At 50.1% G+C, this 12,104-nt stretch overlaps 1 protein-coding gene across 1 annotated transcript in view; it reads left to right on the top strand.

The window, feature by feature from the left end:
• The window catches only part of ADAM15 (ADAM metallopeptidase domain 15), a 128,180-nt gene extending 120,668 nt beyond the window's left edge, over positions 1–7,512 (top strand). The window contains exon 24 of the mRNA XM_060255328.1: positions 6,899–7,512. Coding sequence (XP_060111311.1) covers positions 6,899–6,965 — 67 coding nt within the window. The 3' untranslated portion in view covers positions 6,966–7,512. The remainder of the gene's footprint in view (positions 1–6,898) is intronic.
• Positions 7,513–12,104: the final 4,592 nt, after the last annotated feature.

Here is a 12,104-nt window from a genome sequence, read left to right as displayed (position 1 = left end):
AGAGCCATAGAGAGAGGCTGTGGCTCAGTGGCAGAACCTCTGCTTGGCATGCAGAAGGTCCCAGGTTCTATCCCCGGCATCTCCAGTTAAAAGGAGATGGGAAAGACCTCAGCCTGGGACCCTGGAGAGCCATAGAGAGAGGCTGTGGCTCAGTGGCAGAACCTCTTCTTGGCATGCAGAAGGTCCCAGGTTCTATCCCTGGCATCTCCAGCTAAAAGGAGATGGGAAAGACCTCAGTTGGTGATGGGAAAGACCTCAGCCTGAGATCCTGGAGAGCCATAGAGAGAGGCTGTGGCTCAGTGGCAGAACCTCTTCTTGGCATGCAGAAGGTCCCAGGTTCTATCCCTGGCATCTCCAGCTAAAAGGAGATGGGAAAGACCTCAGTTGGTGATGGGAAAGACCTCAGCCTGAGATCCTGGAGAGCCATAGAGAGAGGCTGTGGCTCAGTGGCAGAACCTCTGCTTGGCATGCAGAAGGTCCCAGGTTCAATCCCTGGCATCTCCAGTTAAAAGGAGATGGGAAAGACCTCAGTAGGTGATGGGAAAGACCTCAGCCTGAGACCCTGGAGAGCCATAGAGAGAGGCTGTGGCTCAGTGGCAGAACCTCTGCTTGGCCTGCAGAAGGTCCCAGGTTCAATCCCCGGCATCTCCAGTTAAAAGGACCAAGCAGCAGGTGATGGGAGAGACTTCAGCCTCAGACCCTGGAGAGCAGAGGTGTCAAACTCATTTAAGGGGAGGGACGGTGGCTCAGTGGTAGAGCATCTGCTTGGGAAGCAGAAGGTCCCAGGTTCAATCCCTGGCATCTCCAACTGAAAAGGGTCCAGGCAGATAGGCATGAAAAACCTGAGCTGGAGACCCTGGAGAGCCGCTGCCAGTCTGAGAAGACAATACTGACTTTGATGGACCCAGGGTCTGATTCAGTAGAAGGCAGCTTCATATGTTCATATTCTGAGGGCTGGATCTGCCGTAAATGAGACTTTGCTGGGCTGTGTTGGGCAGGGCCATGTGTGTACCCATTTAAGATTAGGTAGCAGAGATATAAACTTTTTAAAGGACATAAACACTTTTTTTAAAAAAAAAACCCCTTAAAATAAGACACGCTTAAAACATTAGCACGTTGGTCTTAAAGGTGCTTTCTTTGTATCTCTCCCATGGGATCCAGGGAACTGAGCAAAGGAGGCTCTGACTCTTTCCCTCCCTCCCCGGGGAACCAGGAGGGGGAGGAGCCTCAGCCAATGGAGAAAATGGAGGTTTTGCTCTGTAGCTCCTGTGCGATTGAGCAAGCCTTGCAAAGCTAGCTGAGATGCAGAAGGAAGCAAGAGAGAGGGAGAAGGAAGCAAACAAGAGACAGTTGCTCGGGGGCCTTGATGGGCCAAGGGTTTTATGGGCCAAGGTTTTGACATGTGTATAGTATCTTCATGTGTATAGTAGCCCAGCCTCCAAGATCTCAGACTGGGGTCCCTCCTAGCCAAAGAATCATAGAATTGAAAGGGATCTCCAGGGTCATCTAGCCCAACCCCCTGCAGAAAGCAGGAAACTCACAAATACCTCCCCGCTACGTTCACAGGATCCGCATTGCTGTCCGATGGCCGTCTAGCCTCTGTCTAAAAACCTCCCAAGGAAGGAGAGCCCACCGCCTCCCCTGTTCCACTGAGGAAACGCTCTGTCAAGAGATTCCTCCTAATGTTGAGCTTAAAACCATTCTGATTTAATTGCAACCCACTGCTTCCATTTCTGCTTTCTGGGGCAACAGAAAAAAGTCCTGTTATCTGCGATCCTTGGGCTTGGAGCAGCTGGGGTTTGAACCCGGGATCTCCAGCACGAACAGGGGCTGCCCCACCACTGAGCAATAGCCCTTCCCTTAGGGACCATTGGAAGTTAATTGGCTGTGTTTGTTTGATCCCATTAAAGCTGAGTGGCTTCTATCGATTACCGTCAGAGGAGGAAATGCGATAGCGTTGCGCGACCGTCAAAAGCTGCCCTGAACATACACCCCCTCCCCCCATGCTGCAGTGACGTCAGACACAAGGCGGCTTTTGCCCCTCCTATGAGCAGAGCGGTGGATGGCAGGCCTCTTGAATTTTCCCTTCACTTAATTGGCCTCTTGAAATTCCCTTTGCTTTCATACAGGGGGGAAGCAAGCATAGCCCAGTGCAGCAGCAGGTATTTCTCTAGCATGGATATGCTGCGATGACATGGAATGTTCACAAACATCCTAACTTCTAGGAGAGCCAGTTTGGTGTAGCGGTTAAGTGTGCGGACTCTTATCTGGAAGAACCGAGTTTGATTCCCCACTCCTCCACTTGCACCTGCTGCAATGGCCTTGGGTCAGCCATAGCTCTGGCAGAGGTTGTCCTTGAAAGGGCAGCTGCTGTGAGAGCCCTCTCCAGCCCCACCCACCTCACAGGGTGTCTGTTGTGGGGGAGGAAGGTAAAGGAGATTGTGAGCCGCTCTGAGACTCTTTGGAGTGGAGGGTGGGATATAAATCCAATATCTTCATCTACCTCACAGGGTGTCTGTTGTGGGGGAGGAAGAGAAAGGAGATTGTGAGCCGCTCTGAGACTCTTCGGAGTGGAGGGCGGGATATAAATCCAATATCTTCATCTACCTCGCAGGGTGTCTGTTGTGGGGGAGGAAGGGAAAGGAGATTGTGAGCCGCTCTGAGACTCTTCAGAGTGGAGGGTGGGATATAAATCCAATATCATCATCTTCTCCAAATAGGAGTGTGTCACGGCGATGTTCTTAATTTGAGTTTTGAATTTAAAAAGCACATTAAAATAGTTGAATAAAGGGGCGTAACAAGCTAGAGTCCTAGGTCCTGTGTTAAAAAAAGAAGGTATAGTCCCCTGTGCATTGGGGAGGGACGGTGGCTCAGTGGTAGAGCGTCTGCTTGGGAAGCAGAAGGTCCCAGGTTCAATCCCTTGCATCTCCAAAAAGGGTCCAGGCAAATAGGTGTGAAAAACCTCAGCTTGAGACCCTGGAGAGCCGCTGCCAGTCTGAGAAGACAATACTGACTTTGATGGACCCAGGATCTGGTTCAGTAGAAGGCAGCTTCATATGTTCATATATAAGCACCGAATTGTTACTGTCCCATGGGGTGACGTCACATCATGACGTTTTCTTGGCAGACTTTTTGTTATGGGGTGGTTTGTCCTTGCCTTCCCCAGTCATCTACACTTTCCCCCCAGCAAGCTGGGTACTCATTTGACCGGCCTCGGAAGGATGGAAGGCTGAGTCAACCTCGAGCCGGCTACCTGAACCCAGTTTTCTGCCAGGATCGTAAAACGGACTGTCCATCCAGTATCACTAATTTTATTTTTTTAACAATGCATATCAGTAAATAGTCATCGATCCCTTCCAAAATTTGGAAGAGATTTTCAGCTTATTACAAAAATAGGCTTTTGTTGTCGTCCTGGTTGTTTAAACCAGACTATTTTCGCTTAATTTGAACAATTTAGTAAATTGCCAGGTTTTGTTTATCTATATCCTGATAGTTTCTTAGCGCTTTGCTACATACGTGTATATTTCCCCGTTGATCGTTTGAGCAGTAAGGGGGGAAAAATGTCCCTTTTGTTGCTGTAGTTCCGTAACACGATCCTTTAGGGCAGTGGCCCCCAGCCTTTTTGGCACCACGGACCGGTTTCGTGAAAGACAGTGTTTCCATGGACCGGTGGGGGAGGCGGTGCTGGGGGTTTTGCCACCTCAGGCTGCCCCCCCCAGCCATGTCGCATCCCTGCCCCCATTGGGGACTTTAAATGGGGGGGGGGAGACTGGGGCTGTTTCTGCCTTCCCCTCCCACTTAAAGACAGCTGCCGATCAGCTGATAGGTGCGGGTCTATAAATGAGAGACAGGTCACAGCAGCGCTGCCCCTTCTGCCAGCCTGGGCGGATGAAAGAGGCGGTGCGGCCTTGCTGTGCCTTGACCTCTTTAGTCTGGAGCTGCTCTGCCTTGCTCCGCGGCCCGGTTGCTAACAGGCCACGGACGGGCCCTGGTCCGCGGACCGGTGGTTGGGGACCCCTGCTTTAGGGGGCTGAACATTACAGGAGTTCTTGGTTCTTGGATGCTGTCTATTGATTAAGGGCGCAAGCTATTTACAGCCCTATCTAGTCTGATCTTGTCAGATCCGGGAAGCTAAGCAGGGTCGGCCCTGGTTCTTACTTGGATGAGAGGCCACCGGGGAAGTCCGGGGTTGCTACGCAGAGGCAGGCAACGGCAAGCCACCTCTGAACGTCTCTTGCCTTCGCCTGGATGGCCCAGCCTAGCCTGATCTCCTCAGATCTCAGAAGCTAAGCGGGGTCAGCCCTGGTTCGTTCTTGGATGGGAGACCACCGAGGAGGTCCAGGGTGGCTGCGCAGAGGCAGGCAACGACAAGCCACCTCTGAACGTCTCTTGCCTTCACCTTGATGGCCCAGCCTAGCCTGATCTTCTCAGATCTCAGAAGCCATAAAAGCAAAAAGGTAATAATAAATCAGTTAAACTCCATAGAGTAAGTCCTCGCACTGCCCTTGATTTAAGAATGAAACCAGCGATGTTGAAAGGACTGGCAGCCGGGGCTTTTTTTGTAGCAGGGACTCCTTTGCATATTAGGCCACACACCCCTGATGTAGCCAATCCCCAAGGAGCTTACAGGGCCTACTGCTAAGAGCCCTTTAAGCTCCAGGAGGATTGGCTACATCAGGGGGCGTGGCCTAATATGCAAAAGAGTCCCTGCTACCAAAAAAAAGAAGCCCTGGTTGCCATGGTGTTTAATGGGTTTAAAATCATGACCCAAATTTGAAATCTGAATGATTTCAAATCGTGATCTGAATTTAAAACCGTGACTGGAGAAACCCGCAGTGTAACATCTGGCCAGTTGAAGCGTTCTGCTGGACTCAGAAGCTTGTACGTTGCAAAGGAGCTTCTGTGTTGGTCCTAATTAAAAAAGGTGTTACTGGGATTGTGTTCTTGGCTTTTGGGGATTTCAGTTAAGGGCCAGAGGAATGCTGTCTGTTCTGATTTATTTTTATGGGCAGGTTTATATTCCATCTTTCCTGTCTCGCCCAAAGGCATCTTACGAAACACCACGCCAGGGCCAGGAGACACAATTAAAACAGAACGTGAAAACGACAAGCCAACGTTTCCGGAGCTCCTTCCCTCCCCCCCCCCCAAAAAAAATCAACAATTTAGGAACAGACTGCTGGTCTGGCCAAAAAGTTTTGAACAAAAAAAACATAATTCAGTTCATACTCCGCTTAAGAGAGCCGGTGTGGTATAGTTGACGGAGTGTTGAACTCAGAACCGGGAGATCTGGGTTCGAATCCCACCCCCCTCTGCCTTGGAAGCTCCCTGTGTGACTTGGGGCCTGTCACACTCCCTCAGCTTACCTCACAGGGATGTTGTGAAAATAAAATGAAGGAGGGGGGGGGATAATATTGTTAAATGCTTTGGGTCCCCTCTCACCACCACTTCCCCAACACTCCTTTGCATTATTAGGCCACACGTTGCTGATGTAGCCAATCCTCCAAGAGCTTACAGGGCTCTTCGTACAGGGCCTGCTGTAAGCTCCAGGAGGATTGGCTGCATCAGGAGGGTGTGGCCTAATATGCAAAGGAGCTCTTTCTAGAATTCCACCCCTGTAGCCAATCCTCCAAGAGCATACAGGGCTCTTCGTACAGGGCCTGCTGTAAGCTCCAGGAGGATTGGCTACATCAGGGGGTGTGGCCTGATATGCGAAGGAGCTCCTGCTACAAAAAAAAAAAGCCCTGTGCTGGCAACGTCACATGGGGCGCGCACTGAAAGTGATCTCATCACATCACCAGTGACACAGGGACACTTTGGTATTTGGACAAAAACACTGGTAGAAGTCATTTTTTACCATAGAGTTTTTGTCCCGGTAGCGGAGCTGTCCCTGTGTCATCAGTGAGACGATGACATCACTTCCTGTGTGCGCTGAAGTAGGCATACGTGCCTTGCCAGCGACGCCAGTCTAGGTTTCCTTTTGCTGCCTGAAAGTCCTCCCTCTGTCCAGCTGACTAGTGCCAGGGGATAGAAGGGATCCCCTAACCACCCCTACCGCAGAGCCCTGGGAACCCTACTGGTGCAGCTTTTGTGGGGTGGGCTTTATTATTTAACTGCCCTTGCTCAAATAAAAGGGATAACCAATACAATAACAATTGTAGCCTCTATAAGGCCAGGAGGACCAGAATGCACCTGGGCTTTCCTTACTCAAGCGTGTGTTTCCAGTTCCCCATCTTTTTGTTCTGCCTTCTCTTTCTCCCTCCCTTCCCTCAGTCTTTCCTTCATTTCTTTTCATTCCTCTTAGTAAATTGGGAATCTGTGGGGCAGAAGACCAAAGAGGTGGTAGAACATGGGTCCCCAGCAATGTTCCCTCTAAGCTGCAGAGTCTTGTGAGCAAAAATTCTACTTTGTGAGTCACTGATATTGTGAGCTACTGGCATGAAAGTTAATGAGCTCCTGCGTGAATTATTGTGCTCTGGGGCCTTTTCTCCTGAGCTAAAACAACAATGTGTGAGCTGGAGGCTAAAAATCTGTGAGCTAGCTCACGTGAACTCAGCTTAGAGCCTGTGGGCCCCTTTGGAATTCTGACACTGAGAGCAACTACAAAATGGCTGCTGTGGGAAGCGGGGCCAGCCACAAAATGGTGGCCGTAGAAGGTGGAGCCAACCACACACCAAGTGCAGGGGAGAGGAGGGTAGATGCTGAAAAATACCCTGAGAAGCAGGAGTGAGGGAAAGTAAAACCAGCACCGTGGTGGCAGCTGCGGCTGAATCGATGTCAATTTTATCCGCTCAGCCCATCGGGAGCCCTTTGGGGCTTCAAACAAGAAAGGCCCAAGCCTATCCCGGCATGTTCACCCTCTTGAGTAACACCGTCTCCTCTTTTCTTGTTCTTTACCCAGGCCGCCGCCTCCTCCTCCTCCCCCCACGTCGTCGGCCGGTCTCCCCACGCACGTCCAAGAAGTCTAAGCCAGCCCCCGCTGCCCTGAGGACGTGACACTGTTTGGGCTTGCCTGCCCCTCTCTAGCCAAGACGGGCCGCGGAGGACTCCGGCGCGAGCTCGTTCTCGGCGCTTGCTCTCCTTGACTCTGGCGGTGGGCTGGGCAGAGGACTGTCGGCGTCCTTGGCGAGGACGGAGGCCGCTCGTTCCGCAACGCTGAGGAAGTTTCGCCACAGATTCGGCCCGAGTGCCGCTGTATGGCACAAGAGCCTCCACCCTGCTGTGGTTTCAGAATCTGGGAGCGAAGAGCCATGGGAAAGAGGGAAAGTCTTTGCACTGGGAACCAGGGGGGGGGGCATGATCCCTCGATAAAGCTGCACGTGTGTGTGAGAGAGAGAATGTCTGTGTTGGTGTGTGTCGAGACTGAGATCTGAGTGTGAGTTTAAGGGCTGGTGTTCCCCACCAAAGCTCTGCCTGCTTCAACCCCAAGCCCGAATTTGCCCTAACTTCGAAGTATAGGGCAGCTTTCTTAACAATCTACAGCCATTTCAATAAAAGCAGACTGGATTACTCTTTTATCTTTTTTGAGGGCTTTTCTTTTCATTTCCGTTGCCTCTTTGGTGTAGAGAGCCAGTTTGGTGTAGTGGTTAAGTGTGCAGACTCTTATCTGGGAGAACCGGGTTTGATTCCCCACTCCTCCACTTGCACCTGCTGGAATGGTCTTGGGTCAGCCATAGCCCTGGCAGAGGTTGTCCTTCAAAGGGCAGCTGCTGTGAGAGCCCTCTCCAGCCCCACCCACCTCACAGGGTGTCTGTTGTGGGGGAGGAAGGCAAAGGAGATTGTGAGCCGCTCTGAGACTCTTCGGAGTGGAGGGCGGGATATAAATCCAATATCTTCATCTACCTCACAGGGTGTCTGTTGTGGGGGAGGAAGGGAAAGGAGATTGTGAGCCGCTCTGAGACTCTTCAGAGTGGAGGGCAGGATATAAATCCAATATCTTCATCTACCTCACAGGGTGTCTGTTGTGGGGGAGGAAGGGAAAGGAGATTGTGAGCCGCTGAGACTCTTCGGGGAGGGGGGGGGTCTCTCCAGGGTATAACATGAGAAAAGTCCATGTTCCAAAGTAGCCATTTTCTCCAGGGTAACTAATCTCTGTTGTCTGGAGGTAAGTTGTAATTCCAGGCGGTCTCCAGCCTCCCTCTGATTCACACACCCTATTTCTACTTCTAGAAATAAATCAGTAAGTTGTCAGAGAGTTCCAGCGTCACCCTGCTAGTGCCCGCTTGACTGCAGAGGATTGTATTAAAGAGTTCCCTGGAACTCCATCCAGGCGTCATGCAACCGGTTGAGTAGTATCCCAAAAAGGGTGTGGCTGGTGCACCCTGGAATTCCTTATTCAAGGAGACAGCAGGGTGTTGTTCAAATGTAAGAATCCCCAGGTAATTTCTAGAGAATGCTCAAATGTGAGAATCCACAGGTTATTTCTAGAGGAGGTTCAAATGTAAGAATCCCCAGGTAATTTCTAGAGGAGGTTCAAATGTAAGAATCCCCAGTTAATTTCTAGAGAAGGTTCAAATGTGAGAATCCACAGGTTATTTCTAGAGGAGGTTCAAATGTGAGAATCCACAGGTTATTTTTAGACGCAGCGGTGTCAAACTCATTTGTTATGAATGCCGGATCTGACATAAATGAGACCTTGTTGGGCCGAGCCACGTGTGTGATAAAATGTAGTGCCAGGTAGCGAAAATATAAATTTTAGAAAGGACACGAACACAATAAAATATTTTGCATCTCTCCCGTGTGATTGAGGAAACTGGGCAAAGGAAGCTCTGGCTCTTTCCCTCCCCCCCCCAGAAGATGAGGAGGGGGCAGAGCCTCAGCCAATAGAAGAAAAAGAGGTTTGGTTCAGTAGCTCTGCTGTGCGAATGAGAGAGCCTGGCAAAGCAAGCTCTCCCTTCCTCCCCGAGGGAAGAGGCTTTGCTCTGTAGCTCCTGTGTAATGGAGCAAGCTTTGCAAAGCAAGCTGTGATACAGAAGGAAGCAAGAGAGAGGGAGAAGAAAGCAGACTTGCTCATGGGCCTGCTAAGAACCCTCTGGGGGCCAGATCTGGCCCCCAGGCCACATGTTTGACACCCCTAGAGGATGCTGGTTGTCTCCAGCAGAAACAATGAACTGAAGCCTAGAGTCTCTGCTCAGGGGCATGAACAAATGAAGCTACCATGTAGTGAATCAGGCCAATGGTCCATCAAGGTCATTATGGTCTACTTAGACTGGCAGTGGCTCTCCAGGGATTTTCATGATCCTACCTGATCCTTGAAACTGGAGATGTCAAGGATTGAACCTGGGACCTTCTGCATTCCAGCTGCTCCCCCACTGAGTCATGGTCCCTCCCTTATGAACACATGTAGCATCCTTACAGTGAATCAGAATACTGGTCCATCAAAGTCAGTAGTGTCAAGTAAGGCAGAGGTCTTTCCCATCACCTCCTTCCTGGTCCTTTTAACTGGAGTTGCCAGGGATTGAACCTGGGACCTTCTGCAGGCCAAGCAGATGTTCTACCACTAAACCACAGCCTCTCCCCTTGAAGAATGAGGAATGGGGTGATGTGCTTTGGACGGTTGACAAGACGTGAAACAATCAGTAGGTTTCTAAGAACATAAGAACATAAGAGAAGCCATGTTGGATCAGGCCAACGGCCCATCAAGTCCAACACTCTGTGTCACACAGTGGCAAAAAATGTTATATACACACATACACTGTGGCTAATAGCCACTGATGGACCTGTGCTCCATACACTGTGGCTAATAGCCACTGATGGACCTGTGCTCCATATTTTTATCTAAACCCCTCTTGAAGGTGGCTATACTTGTGGCCGCCACCACCTCCTGTGGCAGTGAATTCCACATGTTAATCACCCTTTGGGTGAAGAAGTACTTCCTTTTATCCGTCTTAACCTGTCTGCTCAGCAATTTCATCGAATGCCCACGAGTTCTTGTATTGTGAGAAAGGGAGAAAAGTACTTCTTTCTCTACTTTCTCCATTCCATGCATTTCTGGAGTAAGTGGGGAGGGATAGAAGTAGTTTCTGGAGTAAGTAGACTCAAAAAAGTGGATAGCCGTGTGGGTCTGTAGCAGAATCCCAAAACAAAGTCTGTACCACCCCTAGAATATCAGCCTGAATATTTATTTCAGAGAGCCAGTTTGGTGTAGTGGTTAAGTGTGCGGACCCTTATCTGGGAGAACCAGATTTTATTCCCCGCTCCTCCACTTGCAGTTGCTGGAATGGCCTTGGGTCAGCCAGAGCTCTTGCAGAGCTGTCTTTGAAAGAGCAGCTTCTGTGAGAGCTCTCTCAGCCCCACCCACCTCACAGGGTGTCTGTTGTGAGGGGGAGGAAGATAAAGGAGATTGTAAGCCGCTCTGAGTCTCTGATTCAGAGAGAAGGACAGGGTATAAATCTGCAGCTTTCTTCTTCTTTCGTTGATTTCTGCTCCACCCTTTCCCGCAAACGGGCTCAGGGCAGAGTACAACATATCAACAATAATAATAAATCACTGCAATTCATTAATAAAAGCACACCATTAAAACAATGATACCGATCAGCAATTTCAACAAAAGCAGCTCTTGACGCAAAATAACCCTTGCTACAGCAGTAGGCCCGATAAGAGGTGGAATGACACAACAAGGGAGGCTGAGCTAGATGTATTATGGACGTCCGCAACCTCACCCAAAAGCCTGGCAGAACAGCTCCGTTTTACAGGCCACTCCGAAGAGTCTCAGAGCGGCTCACAATCTCCTTTACCTTCCTCCCCCACAACAGACACCGTGTGAGGTAGATGAAGATATTGGATTTATATCCCGCCCTCCACTCCGAAGAGTCTCAGAGCGACTCACAATCTCCTTTACCTTCCTCCCCCGCAACAGACACCCTGTGAGGTAGATGAAGATACTGGATTTATATCCCACCCTCCACTCCGAAGAGTCTCAGAGCGACTCACAATCTTCTTTACCTTCCTCCCCCACAACAGATGCCCTGTGAGGTAGATGAAGATATTGGATTTATATCCCACCCTCCACTCCGAAGAGTCTCAGAGCGACTCACAATCTCCTTTCCCTTCCTCCCCCACAACAGACACCCTGTGAGGTGGGTGGGGCTGGAGAGGGCTCTCACAGCAGCTGCCCTTTCAAGGACAACCTCTGCCAGAGCTATGGCTGACCCAAGGCCATGCTAGCAGGTGCAAGTGGAGGAGTGGGGAATCAAACCCGGTTCTCCCAAATAAGAGTCTGCACACTTAACCACTGCACCAAACTGGCTCTCCTGCATTAATAGTAATGCATGGCTTGTGAGAGCTGGACCATAAGGAAGGCTGAACACAGAACAAGAGGTGCTTTCAAGCTGTGGTGCTGGAGAAGACTCTTGAGAGTCCCTTGGGCTGGAGGAAGACCAAATCAGTCAGTTTTAAAGGAAATGCTGACCTGGGTGAAGCACAAACCAAAATTAAGATTGCTGGGAAAAACATCAGCAACCTCAGATATGCAGATGACACCACTCTAATGGCAGAAAGTGAGGAGAACCTAAAGAACCTCCTGTTGAGGGTGAAAGAGGAGATGACGAAAGTAGGCTTGAAACTCAACATCGAAAAAACGAAGATCATGGCATCTGGCCCCATCACGCCTTGGCAAATAGAAGGGGAAGACATGGAAGTAGTGACAGACTTCACATTTCTGGGATCCAAGATCACTGCAGATAGAATTAAAAGACGTTTGCTCCTTGGGAGGACAGCTATGGTGAACCTGGGCAGTATAATAAAAAGTACAGACATCACCCTGCCAACAAAAGTCTGTATAGTCAAAGCGATGGTATTCCCAGTAGAAATGTATGGCTGTGAGAGCTGGACCATAAGGAAGGCCGAGCGCAGAAGAATAGATGCTTTCAAGCTGTGCTGGAGAAGAAAGTCCCTTGGACTGAAGAAGATCAAATCAGTCAGTCCTAAGGGAAATCAACCCTGACTGTTCCCTGGAAGGTCACAGATGCTGAAGCTGAAGCTCAAATACTTTGGCCACCCAATGAGAAGGAAGCACTCCCTGGAGAAGATCCTGATGCTGGGAAAGACAGAAGGCAAAAGAAGAAGGGGGCGGCAAAAGATGAGATGGCTGGACAGCGTTACTGATG

The sequence above is a fragment of the Heteronotia binoei genome, chromosome 1, assembly GCF_032191835.1.
Source record: "Heteronotia binoei isolate CCM8104 ecotype False Entrance Well chromosome 1, APGP_CSIRO_Hbin_v1, whole genome shotgun sequence".
Lineage (NCBI taxonomy): Eukaryota > Metazoa > Chordata > Lepidosauria > Squamata > Gekkonidae > Heteronotia > Heteronotia binoei.
This window is presented reverse-complemented; position numbering and strand designations above follow the sequence as displayed.